Source organism: Halichoerus grypus, chromosome 7 (assembly GCF_964656455.1).
Source record: "Halichoerus grypus chromosome 7, mHalGry1.hap1.1, whole genome shotgun sequence".
In the NCBI taxonomy this organism is placed as follows: Eukaryota; Metazoa; Chordata; class Mammalia; order Carnivora; family Phocidae; genus Halichoerus; species Halichoerus grypus.
In genome coordinates, this window is record NC_135718.1 from 65,092,740 (window position 1) to 65,115,755 (window position 23,016).

At 34.1% G+C, this 23,016-nt stretch overlaps 1 protein-coding gene across 1 annotated transcript in view; it reads right to left on the minus strand.

Moving 5' to 3' along the window:
• Positions 1-23,016, minus strand: part of PHYHIPL (phytanoyl-CoA 2-hydroxylase interacting protein like) — an 82,657-nt gene that overhangs the window by 16,740 nt on the left and 42,901 nt on the right. The window contains exon 2 of the mRNA XM_036078163.2: positions 1,237-1,433. Coding sequence (XP_035934056.1) covers positions 1,237-1,433 — 197 coding nt within the window. The remainder of the gene's footprint in view (positions 1-1,236; positions 1,434-23,016) is intronic.

Sequence of the window (23,016 nt, forward strand, 5' to 3'; positions counted from 1 at the left end):
TGGTTTTCTAAGTGTGGAATGAAGAAAAAGGGGGTCAAATCTTGACCTAATCATCACATAACATTAAGTATTTCAAAGCTATTTCAAGGAAATATTTCAAAACTACTTCAAGAAGGCAAATGTCAGCAAAGAAAATATCCATAACTAGAAAGCATAATCAAAATTAGAACATGGTTAGAATAATGACTTATCAATCTTGTTCTCTCACACTTATCTATACATATAATCCTCACTTATCATTAGTGTGTATAACTGCGCATTTGGTAAAAGACATAATTTCCAGAAAGGATAAGGCAGCTCTTCCAAAAGATTTGCCAAGTTAAATTTAGTATCAGTATAAAAAAAAGACCAGTTTTCATCAGTGAAAATACTGAAACATAAGAAAGAATACTTAATAACTATTATCCTCTCTATGCTACTTCTGATGTGTATGTAGAGAGATATGTATCAGCAAAGATATGTGATAAGTAGACTGTTATAAGAATAAATACCAAAGAGGTGTAAACAGGTCTAAGACATATAAAGGTTAATTTTCATCCTCAAATCATAAAATAAAATTGACTACATAAAGCAGTTTTCAGCCCTAAAGTATTTTACAAATACCCTAAAGTTTATAAGCTATATCACATTCCTCTCTCAGCAGTTATAGGGAAAAATGTATGCCTTAATGAAAAACTATACCTTGCCTATAGCACATTCTTCTGGCTATTTTCTTTTGATTCTGTGGAAGTTATTTTATAACACTGTAATCTGTAGATAACTGATAACAGTTATTCTTGTCTAAATATACGCAAATGAATTTTGTCCATCCATCCCTTCTGTGCCTTTCTCCTTCCTGACCCCAAACGAGTTTTACCTGTAGTTATACATTTGTTTCAATATACTGATCTATGCTTGTGTCTATTCTTTGGATTATCCTTTGAACTGGTTGTAACACCTCATCAGTTACCTCATTAATGAGTTAAATCTTTTAACACATGTTCATTTTTATGTCTATATGAGAGTCATGATTTTACCTTTTATGGGAAAAATTGTATTTTAATAGTATACTTGGCATTTCATTTTCTTACAAAATTTCTTAAAGGGATAGGGTTTTGAAATGACATGTAATTTTTATTCTTCCAAATGTCAAATACATCACTTAAGTAATTAATAGAACATTATTCCTTCTTTTAAAATGTCCTCAGACTTAGATTTTAAGATGCAAATGAATAGAAGTATGTGTTAAGATTTTACCTTGTGTTTAAATTTATTGGAGTTCTTGTTCTCTTTCTTATTGAGGTCAATGAAATAGTGTGTAATACGGTCCTTTGACTTTGAATCCATTTCCCATGAAATCTTGAATGAGTCACATGTAATGTTGCTTATTTTAATGTTATGTGGTACAGGAAGTTCTTCCATCTCTGCTATGCCACTGTCTTGTGATTTATTCCCTGCAAGAAAACAATGCACAGGTAGTTTCCAACTAATGTATTTTTCCAGGTTGCAAGGCCATCAGTTGTGTATATATTTCTTTTTTTTTCTTTTTTAATAAGATTTTTATTTATTTATTTGAGAGAGAAATAGGGAGAGAGAGTGTGCACAGAGGGAGAGTGAGAGGGAGAAGCAGACTCCCTGCTGAGCAGAGAGCCCAATGCAGGCTCGATCCCAGGACCCTGAGATCATGACCTGAGCTGAAGTCAGACGCTTAACCAACTGAGCCACCCAAGGACCCCTGTGTATGTATTTCTGAACTCAACTACCTAATTACTAAATCTGAGATTTCATTTTTGTTCATGAAATATCGTGTTAATGATAGCTAATGCCATTTACAAAGGCATTTTACCAATAAAAAAAAAAGCAAAACTGAATTAGTCTTTACCACCTCTAAATTTTCAATTTACTTTTCCAATTTTTGCTTTCACAGAATGTAAACAAAAACACTGATAATCCATCTTTCTAATCTATAAAAGATTGGCCTTACATGGTAGGTTCCATCTGGAAAGACCCAAGAGACCATTTTTCCTACATGAACAACCAATTCTGCTCTAATGTCAGGTGTTTTAAACTATATGAGGTCACAAATGTTGCTGATGAAAGAATCCAGTCAAATTAAAAAAAAACATTTCTTTAAAAAAATCTGTGAGATATCAGTGACAGTCTATAAAAATTACTCTTCCATTTTCCTTTTGTTTTAGATATCTATATATAGAAAGCATGTGATAGTTATACTACATATACAAATAATATTGAAGACCATTCTCTTACAAGTTATTATGTCAAGGATTATTCTAGGAATCTTTTTGCCCATTGTGTCTTGATCAATTTAATTTTGATAATTAAAACAATAGATAAGGCTAAAAGAGAAAAAAAAAATTGCCATGTTGATTATCATTAAAATCTTGAAGAACTGATCTGACACCTGGTTACTTAAAAGACTGTATCCTGCATTTCCAGTTAAAGAAAATGAGAAACTAAAAGAGAAACTTTGGCTAACAGTATAGAGTAGAATAAGATGGATGATTGGTCAAAATAGAAAAAATATAGACCTGCCAAGTTTGTTTCATAGATAGGAAAGAAATACTGAATCAACTTTTACTCTATTTCTCCTTCCTATGTTCTCTTACCCCAAGCCAACATAAAATTGAATGCCCCAGAGGAAAAAAATAAATGTAATTGTTATTCATATGATAAAAAGTGGTAGATCATAAATCAGCTACATAACTAGTTACTTAACAGAATAAAATAGTAAATCTTGATCAACAAAAATTAAAAACAACAATGAATATTATCTTGTGGCAATATCTTCCATTTCCAGATTAGATTTTGTTTTCCTGCCCCCACACTCCCTCTCAATTGTTGATATAAAACTGTTGACAATTGCCAGTCTTATTAAATCTTTTTTTTTTTTTAAGAGTTTATTTTTTGACAGAGACACAGCAAGAGAGAGAACACAAGCAGGGGGAGTGGGAGAGGGAGAAGCAGGCTTCCAGCAGAGCAGGAAGCCCACGTGGGGCTCGATCCCAGGACCCTGAGATCATGACCTGAGCCGACCTGAGCCCAAAGCAGAGGCTTAACGACTGAGCCACCCAGGCGTCCCTAAATCTTTGACCCATATCGTCTCATCTCAAGGTGTGTTGTTGCCAGAGGAACCTGATGGCAATTGAAAACTAATTTCAAAATAACTTAAGTTCTTTATTGTCATTTCTTGAACAATACTTTTAAAAATTCTTTTCTTCTTCGTACCTTCCCCTCACACCCTAGTTTTTCCGGATTCCCTCTCCATAAAACTGCCACAAAAATTACTCTCTCACTCTTTCCTTCTCATCTGGCCTAACAGAATCCCCAAATTGCTTGTGACCTAAATAAAAGCCTTTTAGAAGTCAAGGGAAGGGAAGAAACTAAGTGGAATCCTTTTAATGGACTTGGAAAAGGGAAAGGCAATAAATACTCAAACATTAGTAATTTTTGTTCTATTTAGAAAAGCTCAAAGTTTTTACCTATTATTCTGATTGCAGTTATCTTTAAAATATAAGTAACACTACTGAAAAACTTTCTGGACACTAATAGTAAAAGTTTCTGTAAAACTCGTCTGCATTATGACTCTCCATATAATTTCATAACAACTGAGTGAAAAAATTGTTATTTAAGATCATAGAGAGAAAAAAAAGCTATTTTGCATTTGACCCAATTTAATGAAAATGCAATTTCAATATATTAACACTAAGATACAAAAGTTTGCTACTTAAACTTCCACTGTTATCGGATTCAACCTTAAAGTTACAAATAATTGATTATTGCCTAGAATATAATACTTTGTTTTATATATTTTTCTCTAATAGTTAAAATTTGAGGAAAAAAATTTATATTTATTAAAATGTGGAAAGTTTTGTTTAAACCCTATTTTACCATTCAGAATATAAAGCTCAAACCTATGAAGGACTTGTTATCTCAAGAATCTTTATTTTCAAGCTACTTATCATACTCCCAGTTCTTAACAAAGCCACTAGATTAACCTCTATGCAGCTTTCTTACTTGCACAGAACAAGTAAAAAATTTAGTTTAAACCAATCCTATCAGGATTGGTAACTTCCTTTATCTTCACACTCTGTGAATCAATTTTTAACTGAGATTTTGAGATAAGTGACAGAAGACAATGATTTTGTCTGTAAAATCAGTGAAACAGTGATTCACATGACACTAATATTCAATAACCAGCCAGTACTATCTTAGATCTGTACAATCAAGTGTATTTCTAAATGCAGCTTCTATTTCTTAATAAGACTTCATCTTAAGAATAATTCTAGCTACATTTTTCTACTTTACCTGACAAATAATTCTAAGATCTGTGACTGTACTGCTGATTGGTAATACTGAATGGAAAACAAATTAATGATACTTTTATCTGTCCAAAATGTGAAAACTGTTTCTCAGAACAAGCATTTCAAAAGCACTTTTGTAACAAATTCTTTCACTTTTAAAATATTTTTTTTTCCTCTGTGCTATATCTATTCATTGTTGGAAAGCATTTTTTGTCTGTATTTTTAATTTTATTAAACTCCCCAAAAACTACCTATTGGGATTTGTATATTAACTCTAGGAAACTTTCTAAGACACTAAAAATCAGAATGTGATACCAATCTTCTTAGAATATTTTAAAATAAAATCTCTACCTTCAATGATTTGTTGCTATACTTTTAGCAGGTTGTTGAACTCAAGTGGCTTCTCATATTGACCCTGACAAATCACTTAGATTTGTAAAGCTGGTCGAGGATCCTTATCACATTGCCACTTAGTTATGTGTCCCTTTATATTTATTTTTGTTATTACAACTTTTACTAAGTTGTAATTATCTATATATCAAAAGTACACAACAGAAAATGTACAAAGATGTAAAAACTAGCTCTTGCCTCAAGGATATAAAATTGGGAAGAATGTGGGAAATGTCATAATAAAATTATGTTATGTGATAACATAATTTAACTGAAAGACTATATTAAGGGAATCAAATCATGCTTCAGAAAATGTGAAACTCTTTGTTTTAGGAGAAGTAAATTTTTAAAAATTGAGATGTCATTGATATATAATATTGTGTAAGTTTTAAGTTTACAATTTTGTTGATTTGATACATAAATATATATATATTTATATTTATATATTGCAATAAGATTAGCACTGTAGAATTAGCTAATACCTCCATCGTGTCCCAAATTTAACATTTCCTTTTTGTGGTGAGAACATTTAAGATTTGGTTTCTTAGCAGTTTTGAGGTATACAATATAGTACTGTTAACTATAACCACAATGTTGTGGGAGAAGCAGAATTTCAACAAGTGAAGACAGTAGTGAAAAAGTTGAGGACAGCATTCTAAATGGAGGCAATAGTAAAAGCATTAAGAAACAGTACATCTTCATTTTAGTTAATTCAGCACAGGTAACAGGAAAAAATACTGAATGAGAATGCTAAAAAAGGAGACTAGAAGTGTGTCATGGAAGTTGAGGAATTATCTAAGAGAAAAAAACTTATGGTTGATTTAGATGGAGTTCAATATGCATAATACTGAAGATTAAATTTTATTAAAATGTATTGTCAGACTCATATAATTAGTTCAAATGTGCCCCTCAAACATACCGAGAAAGCAATTTTTAAATATCCATGAGTGTCCAGTATAAATCCACATTTTTAAGAAGATGGCTGAGAAGTACACACAAGCTTTGTATTTATTTATTTATTTATATTATACATTTATTTATTTGAGAGAGAGAGAGAGCATGAATGGGGGGAAGGGGCAGAGGGAAAGGGAAAAGCAGACTCCCTGCTGAGCAGGAAGCTGGAAGTGGCTCTCAATCCCAGGACCTGGAGATCATGACCTGAGCCTAAGGCAGACACTTTAACAGGCTGAGGCACCCCACAAGCTCTGTATTTAAAGGACCTTGAGAAGATCTAGACTCACTAAAACATTTTAAGCATACAAAAGAATAATAGCCCACTTCACATCTACCTTCATTATCACATACTTCCATCTATGAATATAAAAACCAGTGTTGTTACAGCATTCTATCTATATACATTTCTATATGTCAATATATTCTATAAATTATACAATCTATAAGAAATAGAGATCCTTCAAATTTGCTATTTTTCCCCCTTCCCCCTCAAGAATTAGAAAAGCTGTTCTAAACAAACATTACCCATTATAATTCTTATTCCTTTATTTCAAGACCATGTTTCAGAATAGAAATTATGCAACATAATCTTTTTGTCTCATTTATAACATATGTATATGTACTTATCTGTATGAATATATAATACACACATACAGTGATACTATATTTTTAATAGCTTTATACAGAGATTTAAATTACTTAGCTATCAAAGTCCTTAGCTAAACTCTTTAGAACCTGAGATGTTTTCTTTATATATATCTTTTTGAAAGATATAGCAGAGAAAAAACTTACTTGGTTATCAAGATTACCTTATGAGGTGTATGACCCAATTTGATTAAGCTAAAAAAACAGTTTTATCTTGAATAAAGATTAAAAGTATCACCTGCTGAATAACCTAGATGTACTCTTGCAACAATTGCAATAGAGCATGTTTCTTTTTATTGAGGATATTTATATTTTTAGCATATTTATTGTACCATTGTCCCTTTGCCCCATCAGTTTTGCTGTGAAAATGAGTGGTTTTTCTTCTTCATAATATTTTCCCTAGAGCACTACAATAGAAGCCAATCTAAAATCTTAGTTATAGTAGTTAAAAGAACATAAATTATTCACTTTGAATAAAGTAAGAAAATGTTTTTTTAAAAATAATAAAGGTAATTAGTTTTAATAATAAGCCTCGAGCTATCTTTCTAAGAAAGAAATTACAGGTGTTAGGTTACTTCCCTTAAAAATAGCAAGATGGGACAATTTTCTCATATCTTTTTTCTTTCCTAAAATTTAGTGATAAAAAAATCTGCTACCGTAGTACATATAGGAAGATTTATTTTTAAAATTAAAATTATATGTGTATACGTATTTAAATTAATACATATTTTAATAATTTTCATTACAAAGTCAGAGATACAGTCTGCTGAGGGAAAAGTACTTTCCTCTTCATAAAAATATTAAAATGCTGCAATAGTTTTTTATTATTATAATTATTTTTTAAATCCTGCAATGTTTTTAAAGTCATGAAAGAAAAACTAATTAGACAATAATAAAACTAAAAATAGTAACCACAACAAATGTGAAACTGTTCTATGCCTTATTTACAATAAATTCTCAAAATAAAAAATACTCTTAATGGTAACACTGAATATTGCTGGAACTTTTAGGAAAAAAAACACAAAGAAAATAAAAATCACTTTTAATCTTTATTAACATATTGTGCTTAACGTTTTGTAACCTGTTTTTCATTTAATAGACTGTGAACATTTTCACATGACTACACATTATTCTAATCTTGGTGTATTTTATTCTACTAATCAGTCATCCTGATACTGGACATGTAGATTGTTTCCAGTGTTTTCCTATAATAACACTTCAGTCAACTCATTCTATGTATATTTTTGTATAGATCTATGATTATTTATCTTTGGATAAATCCCAAGAAATGCAAATGCTGAATCACATTTGTTTTCATCAATTTGTATTTCGAACTACTCTAAGTGCCTTTTTTTGCACCCTTATCAATTCCATTTATTGCTATTTAAAATATCCACGTGTTTTGATGGGCAAAAATTAAAACTTTATTTTATCTTAAAAAAGAAAAAAAAATGAGCATTGACCTAGACCTTACACCATATACAAAAATTTGCTCAAAACTGAGCAACAGCAATCAGACAACAAAAAGAAATAAAAGGTATTCAAATTGGCAAGGAAGAAGTCAAACTCTCTCTTTTCGCAGATAACATGATACTTTATGTGGAAAACCCAAAAGACTCCACCCCCAAATTACTAGAACTCATACAGCAATTCAGTAATGTGGCAGGATACAAAATCAATGCACAGAAATCAGTTGCTTTCTTATACACTAACAATGCAACTGTAGAAAGAGAAAATTAGAGAAACGATTCCATTTACAATAGCACCAAAAACCATAAGATACCTCAGAATAAACCTAACCAAAGAGGTAAAGGATCTATACTCTAGGAACTACAGAACACTCGTGAAAGAAATTGAAGAAGACACAAAAAGATGGAAAAACATTCCATGCTCATGGATTGGAAGAATAAACATTGTTAAAATGTCTAGGCTACCCAGAGCAATCTATACCCTCAATGCCATCCCCATCAAAATTCCAATGACATTTTTCAAAGTGCTGAAACAAACAATCCTAAAATTTGTATGGAATCAGAAAAGACCCAGAATCGCCAAGGAGATGTTGAAAAAGAAAAACAAAGCTGGGGGCATCACGTTGCCCAATTTCAAGCTATATTACAAAGCTGTGATCACCAAGACAGCATGGTACTGGCACAGAAACAGACATACAGACCAATGGAACAGAATAGAGAACCCAGATATGGACCCTCAACTCTATGGTCAAATAATCTTTGACAAAGCAGGAAAAAACATGCAATGGAAAAAAGACAGTCTCTTCAATAAATGGTGCTGGGAAAATTGGACAGCCACATGCAGAAGAATGAAACTCGACCATTCTCTAACACCATAGACAAAGATAAACTCAAAATGGATGAAAGAACTCAATGTGAGACAGAAATCCATCCAAATCCTAGAGGAGAACATAGGCAGTAACCTCTTTGACATCAGCCACAGCAACTTCTTTCAAGATACATCTCCAAAGGCTAATGAAGCAAAAGCAAAAATGAACTTTTGGGACTTCATCAAGATAAAAAGCTTCTGCATAGCAAAGGAAACAGTCAACAAAACAAAGAGGCAACCCACAGAATGGGAGAAGATATTTGCAAATGACACTACAGATAAAGGGCTGGTATCCAAGATCTATAAAGAACTTCTCAAACTCAACACCCAAAAAACAAATAATCAAGTCAAAAAATGGGCAGAAGATATGAAAAGACACTTCTCTGAAGAAGACATACAAATGGCTAACAGACACATGAAAAAATGTTCATCATTAGCCATCAGGGAAATTCAAATCAAAACCACGTTGAGATACCACCTTACACCAGTTAGAATGGCAAAAATGGACAGGGAAAGAAACAACAAATGGAGAGGTTGTGGAGAAAGGGGAACCCTCTTACACTGTTGGTGGGAATACAAGTTGGTACAGCCACTTTGGAAAACAGTGTGGAGGTTCCTCAAAAAATTAAAAATAGAGCTACCCTATGACCCAGCAATTGCACTCCTGGGTATTTACCCCAAAGACACAGATGTAGTGAAAAGAAGGGTCATATGCACCCCAATGTTCATAGCAGCAATGTCCGCAATAGCCAAACTGTGGAAAGAGCCAAGATGCCCTTCAACAGATGAATGGATAAAGAAGATGTGGTCCATATATACAATGGAATATTACTCAGCCATCAGAAGGGATGAATACCCAACTTTTACATCAACATGGATGGGACTGGAAGAGATTATGCTAAGGGAATAAGTCGAGCAGAGAAAGTCAGTTATCATATGGTTTCACTTATTTGTGGAACATAAGGAATAGCATGGAGGACATTAGGAGAAGGAAGGGAAAAATGAAGGGGGGGAATCGGAGGGAGAGATGAACCATGAGAGACTATGGACTCTGAGAAACAAACAGGGTTTTAGAGGGGAGGGGGGTGGGGGGATGGGTTAGCCCAGTGATGGGTATTAAGGAGGGCACGTACTGCATGGAGCACTGGGTGTTATATGAAAACAATGGATCGTGGATCATCACATCAAAAACTAATGATGTATTGTATGGTGACTAACATAACATAATAAAATTTAAAAAATAATAAAATGTAAAACATAAAAATCATAACGCTTTTAGAAAAAGAACAAAAAACAATAGCAAATCTTTGGGATCTAGTCTAAGTGAAGAGTTCTTAGACTTAGACCAAAGGCACAATCCATAAAAGGAAAAACATTCGGATCCTCCCACCCATCAGTCCTCCCACCTACCTGAAGTGTCATTCTTCCACTGTGTTTCAGCTCATTTCTCTTTAGGTGTCTAAAACATTTTGCCTTCTATATCTTGATGCCACTACATATGTGTGTGTGTGTATTTATATTGCATACAAATATAAATATACTTACTTTAAGTATCAAAAGTTATACACACACTTAACAGACTGTATATAGCACCATTTGCACTCAAGAGAAATGTAAATATGAAGATGAAGTATTAAATCATAACTCCATAAAATTAACTGTAGTACATACTGCATTATTGTAATAATCTCATAGCCACCTTCTTTTGCTATTGCGGTGAGCTCAAGTGTTGCAAGTATATGCTTTAAATGCTGTGTGATGCTAATCATCTCCACATGAGCATTTTGTATCTCCACTAAATTGAATATTGCAATAAAAAGTGATCTCTTGCAGTTCTCAAGTATTTTTCATTGTGCTTACTGCAATACTGTAAACCTTGAATAACACCATGAGACCCACATGAAGTGCCATTAATGATGCTGGAAGTGCTCCCAAAAAGCAGAGAAATGTCATGACATTACAAGAAAAAGTTAAATTGCTTTATATGTACTGTAGATTGTGATCTGTAGCTGTGGTTGCCTACCATTTTTAAAATAAATAAATCCAGTGTAAGAACCATTGTAAAAAAAAAAAAAAAAGGAAAAGAAAGAAAATGAAATTCATGAGGCTGTCACTGCAGCTACACTAGCAGGCATGAAAACCTTGCACTTTTTATGATTTTTTTTAATCTCCTATTGAAAACGCAGTTTTTATGTGGGTGCAGGATTGTGATAAGAAAGGCATATCTATAGAATCTACCATGATTCAAGAAAAAACTATATGACAACTTAAAGCAGAAGGAAGGTGAAGGATCTAAAGCTAGAGAATTTACTGCCAGCAAAAGATGGTTTGATAATTTTAGAAAGAGGTTTAGCTTTAAAAAATGTCAATGTCACAGGAGAGGCAGCTTCTGCCAACCCTGTGGCAGCAGATAAGTTCCCAGATGCCATTACAAAAATCACTAAAGAGAAAAGATATATGCCTGAACAGGTATTTAATGCAGATGAAAGTGCCTTATTCTGGAAAAAAACAATGCCACAAAGGACATTATTAGCAAGGGAGAGAAGTGAGCATCAGGATTTAAGGTAGGAAGAAACAGGTTAACAAATGTAGTTGGGGTTATAATCAGGATTGCCCTTATCTATAAAGCTGCTAACTCCCAAGTCTTGAACGGAAAGGATAAATACCAGCCGCCAGTCTTTTGGTTGCACAATAAGAATTCTTTCTCTGGATTGGTTCTATTGATGCTTTGTCATTGAAGTCAGGAAGTACCATGCCAGTAAGGGACTATTTTTTAAAGTTCTTTTGATATTCAATAATGCTGCTGGCCACCCAACCCCATGAATTCAACACCAAAGTCTACTTGCTCCCAAACACAATGTCTCCAATTTAACCTCTAGATGAGGGTTTCATAAGGACCTTTAAGGCTCATTACACACAGTACTGTATGAAAAAGATTGTCAATGCTATGGAAGAGAACACTGATAGAAAATCATGCATGTCTGGAAAGATTACACAATTAAAAATACCATCATTGTTATAGGTAAAGCTGTGAGGTCGTGAAAACTGCCAAGCTCAAAAACATAAATTCCTGCTACAGAAAACTGTGTCCAGATGTTGTATATGACTTCACAGGATTTATGATAGCTAATCAAGAAAATCATGAAAGAGATTGTGGACATGACAAAAAAGTTGGGGGGTAAAGGATGTCAAGATATGGATATCGGAGAAATTCAAGAGCTAACAAACACCAGAGGAAGTAGCAGAAGACAACTTGATAGAGATGAGAGCTTCTTAATCAGTGTCAGACAATGAGGAAGAAGATGTAGACAAAGCAGTGCCAGACAGAAGTCAGTTGCATTTCAATATACTAACAATGAAGCAGAAGAAAGAGAAATCAAGGAATCGATCCCATTTACAATTGCACCAAAAACGATAAAATACTGAGGAATAAACCTAACCAAAGAGGTAAAGGATCTGTACTCTGAAAACTATAGAACACTTTTGAAAGAAACTGAGGAAGACACAAAGAAATGGAAAAACATTCCATGCTCATGGATTAGAACAAATATTCTTAAGATGTCTATGCTACCCAAAGCAATCTACACATTCAATGCAATCCCTATCAAAATACCATCAATATTTTTCACAGAGCTGGAACAAAGAATCCTAAAATTTGTATGGAACCAGAAAAGACCCTGAATAGCCAGAGGAATGCTGACAAAGAAAACCAAAACCAGAGGCATCACAATTCCAGACTTCAAGCTGTATTACAAAGCTGTAATCATCAAGACAGTATGGTACTGGCACAAAAGCAGACACATAGATCAATGGAACAAAACAAAGAACCCAGAAATGGACCCTCAACTCTATGGTTAACTAATCTCTGACAAAGCAGGAAAGAATATCCAATGGAAAAAAGACAGGCTCTTAGTCTTTTCAACAAATGGTGTTGGGAAAATTGGACAGCCACATGCAGAAGAATGAAACCAGACCACTTTCTTACACCATATACAAAAAATTAAACTCAAAAAGGATGAAAGGCCTAAATGTAAGACATGAATCTATCAAAATCCTAGAGAACACAGGCAGCAACCTCTTTGACTTTGGCAGCAGCAACTTCTTGCTAGACACATCTCCAAAGGCAAGGGGGAAAAAAAGCAAAAAATGGACTATTGGGATTTCATCAGGATAAAAAGCTTTTGCACAGCAAAGGAAACAGTCAACAAAACTAAAAGGCAACCTACGGAATGGAAGAAGATATTTGCAAATGACTTATCAGATAAAGGGCTAGTATCAAACTCAACACCCAAAAAGCAAAAAAAATCCTGTCAAGAAATGGGCAGAAGACATGAACAGGCATTTCTCCAAAGAAGACATACAAATGGCTGAGAGACACATGAAAAAATTCTTGACATCACTCAGCATCAGGGAAATACAAATCAAAACCACAATGATACCACCCCCACCAGTCAGAATGGCTAAAATTAATAACTCAGGAAAAAACAGATGTTGGTGAGGATGCAGAGAAAGGGGAACTCTCTTACACTGCTGGTGGGAATGAAAACTGGTGCAGCCACTCTGGAAAACAGTACGGAGTTTCCTCAAAAAGTTAAAAATAGAACTACCCTACAACCCAGCAATTGCACTACTAGGCTTGTATCCAAAGGATGCAAACATAGTGATTCAAAGGGGGCACATGCACCCCAATGTTTATAGCAGCAATGTCCACAATAGCCAAACTATGGAAAGAACCCAGATGTCCACCAACAGATGAATGGATAAAGAAAATGTGGTACACACACACACACACACACACACACACACACACACACATCACAATGGGATATTACTCAGCCATCAAAAAGAATGAAATCTTGCCATTTGCGATGATGTGGGTGGAACTAGAGGGTATCATGTTAAGCAAAGTAAGTCAGTCAGAGGAAGACAAATACCATATGATTTCACTCATATGTGGAATTTAAGAAACAAAACAGAAGGAAAGAAGGAAGGGAAGAAGGAAGGGAAGAGAAGGGGAAGAGAAGGAAAAATAAAATAAGATGAAAACGGGGAGGCATACCATAAGAGACTCAACTATAGGAAACAAACTGAGGGTTGCTGGAGGGGAGATGGGTGGTGGGATGGGGTAATTGGGTGATGGGCATTAAGGAGGTCACTTGATGCAATGAGGACTGTGTGTTATATGCAACTGATGAATCACCAAATTCTAGCCCTGAAACTAATAATACAGTATATGTTAACCAAATTGAATTTAAACAAAAAAATTTTTTAAAGTAGTGCCAGAAAACAAATTGACATTAGACAATCTGGCAGAAGGGTTCTGATTATTCAAGACTTTTGACTTCCTTTTTGACAATGGACCCTTCTATGATAGATATGGACACTGAAACAAAAGCAAACAGTAGAAGGATTGGTACTATATACAGAAACATTTTCAGAAAAATGGAAAGGTAAAAAGTCGGACAGAAATTATAATGTATTTCCGTGAAGTTACACCAGGTGTATCTGCCTCTCCTGCTTCCCCTTCTACCTCCTACACATCTGCCACTCCTGAGACAGCAAAACCAATCCCTCGTCTTCCTTAGCCTATTCAGCATGAACACAAACATGAGGACTTTTATGATTATCTCCTTCCACTTAATGAAAACTGAATCATCCCACTAGACAGTTAAAAACCTATATGTTGCATGTAAGTATCCTTGTGCGAAAATCTAATAACTGTACTGCAAGAACTGTATGAGATATTGTGTCTCATTGCCTAAGTATCATGTAGAACATTGTGTACAAGATTTGTACAGATGTAGATAGCCTACCCTTACATGGGCATAAGGTGAGTGATATTTAATATAAAATTAATAATGTGTTAGCTTTCCTACTGTTTTATAACTTTACTTTTGAAGAATTACATTACCATACAATATGCCCCTCTCTCATAACTGGAGAAACTGAGCATTAGTCTATCATCACAGGAAGTTTTTTTTAATGTAACAATGTTCCCAACATTGTATTATGAAAATAACTGTAATAGTGTATGCCATAAAAATTTTATAATGATTCATCACTGTACAGGCTAGGCTGCTATGAAGTAATTGTATTGATTATACTGTACTACCATAAAGTAATCATATTACTGCTTCTTCATTATCAATGCATGAATTGTTATACCTGTAAATAAATACAAATTTCTTTTTCACATTATTCTTTGATTTTTGATGTCTAGTGTTAGTAAGTATAACGTCTACAGAGTTTTATATCACATAAGACAAAATTGAGGTAGATACTGATAGACAATTCATCTTGTAAACAGACAACATAAAATTACATTATCAATAAATACAGTACAATATTTTATTTTTTTTAAAGATTTTATTTATTTGAGAGAGAATGAAAACACGAGCGGGGGAGGGACAGAGGGAGAAGCAGACTCCCCACAGAGTGGGGAGCCAGACACGGGGCTCGATCCCAGGACTCCAAGATCACGACCTGAGTGGAAGGCAGACGCTTAAACAACTGAGCCACCCAGGCACCCCAGTATAATACTTTAAATGTATTTTCCCTATTTTATGATTTTCTTTTTTCTTTTCTTTTTTAAAGAGAGAGAGAGCATGAGCAATCAGGGCTGGGGTAGAGGGGAGGGAGAAAGAAAATCCCAAGTAGGCTCCACGCCTGGCATGGAGCCCATCACAGGGTTTGATCTTACAACCCTGAGATCATGACCTGAGCTGAAATCAAGAGTCTAGGCTTAACCAACTTTCACCCAGGTGCCCCTACCTTATGATTTTCTTAATAACAATTTCTTTCTGCTAGCTTACTTTATTGTAAGAATAAATTATATAATACATATTACATACAAAATATGTATTAACTGTTTATGTTATTCTTAAGGCTTCTGGTCAATAGTAGACTACTAAGTTTTTGGGGAGTTAAAAGCCACCACGTGGAGGGGCAACTGGGTGGCTCAATCAGTTAAGATTAAGTCAGTTAATCGACTCTTGATATCAGCTCAGGTCAAGATCTTATAAGGTTGTGAGACTGAGCCCTGCTCCAAGCTCCTCTTGCCCCATGCTCACTGTGGAGTCACCTTGAGATTCTCTCCCTCTCCTGCTGCCCCTCCCCCCACAGATGCACGTGCACATGCTTGAGCGCTCTCTAATAATCTTTTACTTTTTTAAAAAAAAGTTACTATGTGGATTTTCGACTGCACAGGAGGTCCTGCCCCTAAACCCCCACATTGTTCAAGAGTCAACTGTGTATATAATAGTTATATCTTCATTGAAGAATATAGCTTTTTTAAATTAAGAATGACTATCTTAATAAATGTAATATATACTTTTAAATAATTTGTACCCTGCTTTATTTCAATTTGCATATATATAGAATCTTTGTTCACCCCTGCATTTTATTTTTTGCTTTGGTGTGTTTGTATGTGTGTGTGTATTTTTTTTTTTTAAGTGTGCTCCACACCCAACATGGGGCTTGAACTCAACGATTCCAAGATCAAGAGTCTTATGCTTTACAGACTGAGCCAGCCAAGCACCCACTTATTTTTTGTTTTAAATATTTTTCAGTAACTTTTAGGTGTATCTTCTGAATTTTCACTCTATTTGAGAAATTATGCCTTTTATTAGAAATATTTAATTTACATTTATGCTTCTTGTTACCTATGAGATCTTCTTTCATGTTTTATATATTTTATTCTTCCTTACTATTCCTTTGGTTCTATCTTTCACTATATGGACTCTATTTTCTTTGGAATCTCTTTTCTCTAGTAATTTGGAAGTTATAAATCCCATTTTTTATTCTACTAGAAGTTACATTTCTTCAGTATCAAGGGTGAAACTAGTATCTCTTAAAACCTTCTATATGTAAAATGAAGAAATAGAGGTATTTTTACTTTTGAATTTTTGATGGTATACTCTAAATTTCAGAGCCACCCTATTTTAAATTTTTACAAAAATGAAATATTTCTTCAAAATAATGATATTTACATTATATGACATACTCTATTTACAATTCTTTGGGTTTTATTACTTCAAATGGTTTTGCTATTCAGTGTCAATCCTTTAAACATGACCTCTCCAATCTTGAGTTACTTATTTTGATTTTCTTTTAGTTGGCTGAACCAGATGTTCTAATGATTTGTTTCCAAGATCAGGAAAGGATTTCATGAATACTGTGTTTCCAAAAATGTTTTTGCTATTGTCTTTTCAGATGAGTATCTGAATTAAATATAGAGTTTTTGCCTAAAAATTTTGTAGCTATTGTTCTACCACTACCTTGTTTTCTGGCATTAAGAGTTGTTGAGAAGTTTTGGGCTGGTCTGATTTTTCTTCACTTAATCTAACCTGTTTTACTCCCATTTTTTAACATGATTTTTAATATTATACTTATAATTCAAAGAAGGGTTGAATCCAGACCAAAATCCTATGTGTGATCTTTCAGATCCAATCATAGACAATTACAAGGCTTTGCTTGGCAGACCTCATGGGGACACTACTCTCCATATATTAGATTCAGTGCACAGTCAGTGCATTACTGTTTTCTGGAAGGAGCTGCAGTCAAGGACTCAGGCTCCCCTGCCACTGACAGCCATCACCATATGTACATTGGCATTCCTACTCCAGGTGCCTCCTTTACCAAGCACTTCCCCAAAACCTCCTTATGGAGGGCAATGGCTGAGACACTCTTCTCCACTCTAACTTGGTTCTTTTCCAGTCCTAGCCATTCGCCCTGTCCTCATTCCCCTTTATAAAGTAGCAGGAATCTTTTACTTGGAGCTCCTCAGCAGTGCGATATTTCCACCATTTCCCCACCCACCCCTAGTCTGTGTTGTATCTAACCTGACTCTTGGCTGGTGACATTAAGTAAGGAAAATGGAACACTGGGGAGCTGCACCTTCTTTTTGCCTCTTACTTGTATTGTTCCAGTAAATATATAAAGGCTTGGTTATTACTTTGTTTGGCTCTTTGTCCTAATTAATCACTGAGGCATCTGATTGCATGACAATTCTTCTGTTCCATTTATTCTTATCTCTTTCTTGGAAATTGTTAGTATCAGTATATCAGATCTGTTTCTGACCTCCATATATATAATGATTTTTTAAAAATCCTTTAAATATGCTGACAATCATTAGTGTCCAGATATATGCAAGCATTTCCTTTTAAATTTTTATTTGAATTCTAGCTAGTAAACATAGAGTGTTACATTAGTTTCAGGTGTACAATACAGTCATTCAAAAATTCCATACAACACCTAGTGCTCAACACAAGTGCACTCTTTAATCCCCATCACCTATTTCACCCACCCCCCCACTCACCTCCCCTCTTGGAACCATCAGTTTGTTCTCTACAGTTAAGAGTCTGTTTCTTGGTTTGCTTCTCTTTTTTTTCCCCCTTTGCTCATTGTTTTGTTTCTTAAATTCCACACATGAGTGAAGCCACATGGTACTTGTCTTTCTCTGACTTATTTCACTTAGAATTATACTCTAGCTCCATCCACAACATTGTAAATGGCAAGATTTCATTCTTTTTTATAGCTGAATAATATTCCATTATACACACACGTACATACACAACACATCTTCTTTACCCATTCATCAATTGATGGACACTTGAGCTGCTTCCATATTTTGCCATATATATCTTTGAATTAGTGTTTCTGTATTTTTTCAGTAAATACCCAGTAGTGCAATTGCTGGGTCATAGGGTAGACCTATTTTTAACATTTTGAGTAACTTCCCTACTGTTTTCTATAGTGGCTATACCAGTTTGCATTCCCACCAAAAGTGCAAGAGGGTTCCTCTTTCTCCACATCCTCATCAATGATTTTAGTCATTCTGACAGGTGAAGTGCTATCTCATTGTAGTTTTGATTTGCATTTCCCTGATGATAACTGATGTCGAGCATCTTTTCGTGTGTCTGTTGGCCAACTGAATGCCTTCTTTGGAGAAATGTCTGTTAATGTCTTCTGCCAATTTTAATTAGATTATTTGGGTTTTGGGTGTTGAGGTGTTTAAGTTCTTTATAGATTGTGGATACTAATCCTTTATCAGATATGTCATTTGCAAATATATTCTCCCATTCCTTAGGTTGTCTTTTCGTTTTGTTGATTGTTTCCTTCACTGAGCAGAACCTTTTTATTTTGATGTAGTCCCAGTAGTTTATTTTTGCTTTTGTTTCCATTGCCTCAGGAGACATCTAGAAAGAAGTTGCTGCAACTGATGTCAAAGAGGTTACTGCCTGCATTCTCTTCTAGGATTTTTATGGTTTCAGGAAGTCTCACATTTAGGTCTTTAACACATTTTGAATTTATTTTTGTATATGGTGTAAGAAAGTGGTCCAGTTTCTTTCTATTGCATGTTGCTCTCCAGATTTCCCAACACCATTTCCTGAAGAGACTATCCTTTTCCCATTAGATATTCTTTCCTGCTTTGTTGAAGATTAATTGTATAGTTGTGGGTTTATTTCTTGGTTTTCTATTCCATTCTGTTGATCTATGTGTCTATTTTTGTGCCAGTAATACTGTTTTGATTACTACAGCTTTGTAATATAACTTGAAGTCTGGAATTGTGATACCTCTGTTTTCCTTTTTCAGGATTGCTTTGGCTATTCAAGGTTTTTGGTTCCATATAAATTTTAGGATTATTTGTTCTAGCTCTGTGAAAAATGGTATTTTGATGGGGATTACATTAAATATGTACATTTAGGTTTCTTTAGGTAGTATACACATTTTAACAATATTTGTTCTTCCAGTCCATGAGCATGGAAAGTCCATTTATTTGTGTCATGTTGATTTTCTTTTATCAGTGTTTTATAGTTTTCAGAATACAGGTCTTTCACCGCTTTGGTTAGGTTTACACCTAGGTATCTCATTATTTTTAGTGCAATTGTAAATGGGACTGTTTTCTTAATTTCTCTCTCTGCTGCTTCATTATTGGTGTACAAAATCATAACAGATTTCTGTTCACTGTATTCTGTAACTTTACTTAATTCATTTATCAGTTCTAGCAGATTTTTGGTGGAGTCTTTCAGGTTTTCTATATATAGTATCATGTCATCTGCAAACAGTGAAAGTTTTACTTCTTCCTTAATGATTTGGATGCCTTTTATTTCTTTTTGTTTTCTCATTACTGTGGCTAGACCTTCCAGTATTATGTTGAATAAAAGTGGTGAGAGTGGATATCCTTGTCTTGTTCCTGACCTTAGGGTAAATCTCTCACAGCTTTTCCTCATTGAGGATAATGTTAGCTGTGGGTTTTTCATATATGGTCTTTATTATGTTGAGGTATGTTTCCTCTAGACCTAGTTTGTTGAGGGTTTTTACCATGAATGGATGTTGTACTTTGTCAAATGCTTTTTCTTCATCCATTGAAATGATCATATGGCTCGTATCCTTTCTCTTATTGATGAGACATATCACCTTGATTGATTTGTGAATATTGAAACACCTTTGCAACCCAGGAATAAATCCCACTTGATTGTGGTGAATGATTTTTTTAATGTATTGTTGGATTCAATTTGCTTGTATTTTGTTGAGGATTTTGCATCTATGTTTATCATAGATAAACATAGGATATTAGCCTAAGGTTCTCTTTTAGTGGTATCTTTATCTGGTTTTGGTGTCAGGGTAATGCTGGACTCATAGAATGAATTTGGAAGTTTTTCTTCCTTTTTTATTTTTTTGAAATAGTTTGAGAATAGGTCTTAACTCTTCTTTAAATGTTTGGTAGAATTCACCTGTGAAGCTATCTATCTGGTTCTGGACTCTTGTTTGTTGGGAGTTTTTTTGATTACTGATTTAATTTCCTTTACTGGTTATTGGTCTGTTCACATTTTCTATTTCTTCCTGTTTCAGTTTTGGTAGTTGATACGTTTCTAGGAATTTATCCATTTCTTCTAGGTTGTCTAATTTGTTAGCATATAGTTTTTCATAATGTTCTCACAATTGTTTATATATCTGTGGCATTGGTTATTATTTCTCATCTCTCATTTGTGATTTTATTTATTTGAGCCCTTTCCCTTTTTTCTTGATAAATCTGGCTAGAGGTTTATGAATTTTATTGAATTTTTCAAAGAAGTAGGTCCTGGTTTCATTGATTTGTTCTACAGGTGTTTTGTTTTGGGTTTTTTTTGTTTGTATATAATTTATTTATGCTCTAATGTTTATTATTTCCTTCCTTCTTCTGGTTTTAGGTTTTGTTTATTGTTCTTTTTCTAGTACCTTTAAATGTAAAAGCTAGGTTGTCTACTTGAGATTTTCCTTGCTTCTTGAGGTAGGCCTGTATTGCTATAAACTTCCTTCTTAGAACCACTTTTCCTTCATCCTTAAGGTTTTAGACCATTGTGTTTTCACGTTCATTTGTTTCCATGTACTTTTTAAATTTCTTCTTTAATTTCCTGGTTGGCCCATTCAATGTTTAGTAGCATGTTATTTAATCTCCATGTATTTGGGGTCTTTCTAGATTTTTTTTGAGGTTGACTTCTAGTTTCATAGTGTTGTAATCAGAAAAGATGCATGGTATGACTTCCATCTTCCTGAAATTGTTGAGGCTTGTTTTGTGGTCTAATATGTGGTCTATTCTAAAGAATGTTTCATGTGCACTTGAAAAGAATGTGTATTCTGCTGTTTTAGGATGGAATGTTCTGAATATATCTGTTGAATCCATCTGATCCAATGTGTCATTCAAAGCCACTGTTTCCCTGTTTATTTTGTGTTTAGATGATTTGTCCATTGATGTAAGTAGGGTTTTAAGTCCCCTACCATATTGTATTACTATGGATTAGTTCCTTTATGTTTGTTATTAACAGTTTTATGTGTTTGGGTGCTCCAATATTGAATGCACATTTATCATTGTTATTTCTTTTTGTTGGATTGTCTCCTTTATGATTATATAGTATCCTTTTTTGTCTCTTGTTACAGCCTTGTTTAAAGTCTAGTTTGTCCGATGTAAGTATTCCTACTCTGGCTTTCTTTTGACATCCGTTTGCATAATAAATGTTTCTCTATCCTCACACATTCAATCTGCAGCTGTCATTAGGTCTAAAATGACTCTTGTAGGCAGCATAAGATGGGTCTTTTTTTAATCCATTCTGTCTAGGCTATGTCTTTTGATTGGAGTCCATTTACATTCAAGGTAATTATAAATAATAGATATGTCTTTATTGCTATTTTATTGTTTTGTAGTTGTTTCTGGAGATTTTCTCTGATTCTTTGGCTTTCTCATGTTTTCTTCATTTGTTTATTGATATATTTGGATTTCTTTATCTTTATACTTTACATACTTATTAGTAGGTTTTGATATATGGTTACCATTAGGTTTACATATAACCTCTTCTGCACATAGCAATCTCTATTAAATTGACGGTTGTTTATGTTTGAACCCATTCTTATCTCCTTTCCTCCCCATGTTTTAGGTATATGTTGCTATATTTTATATCCTTTAATTTTGTGAGTTCCTTGACTGATGTTTTACAGAAATATTGTTACTTCTTTTCTGTTTCCTACCTTTATACTCCCACTTTAGGTCCCTTTTTTTCTACTTAGAGTCCCTCTAATATTTCTTGCCAGGGGTGTTTAGTGGTCATGAACTCCTTTAGTGTTGTTTGTCTGAAAAACTCTTTATCTCTCCTTCTATTTTGAATGATAGCCTGGCTGGAGAGAGTATTCTTGGCTACAGATTTTTCCCATTCAGTACTTTGAATATATCATGTGATTCTCTTATGGCTTGCAAAGTTTCTGTTGAAAAATCTTCTGTTAGCCTTATGGGTTTCCCTTCTTTTGTCTTACTGCCTTTAAATTTTTTATCACTATATTTTGCCAATTTAATTACAATATCTTGGTTGTGTGTCTGCTTTGTTAATTTTGATGGGTGTTCTCTGTGCCTCCTATATCTAGATATCTATTTCCTTCCCCAGATTAAGGAAGTTTTCAACTATTATCTCTTCAAATAAATTACCTGCTCCCTTTTCTCTCTCTTCTTCTGGGACTCCCATAATATAAACGTTACTGTGTTTGACAGAGTCACTGAGTTTCTTAAGTCTATTCTGGTTATGCATAATTCTTTTTTCTCTCTTTTGTTCAGCTTGATTACTTTCCATTACTCTGTCTTCTAGGTCACTAATTCATTCATCTGTTTCTTCCATCCTGCTGTTCATTCTATCAAGCGTGTTTCTCATTTCATTTATTGAGCCCTTTATCTCTACTATGTTTTCCTTATCTTTGTGTTAAGGGTCTCATTCATGTCTTCCACTCTTAAATCCATATGAATATCCTTATGATCATTACATAAGTCCAAGTGAATATCCTTATGATCACTTCTTTAAATTCTCTGTCAGGCATGTTATTCATATCTGTTTTGCTTAGATTTCTGGCTGTGGCCTCATCCCATTCT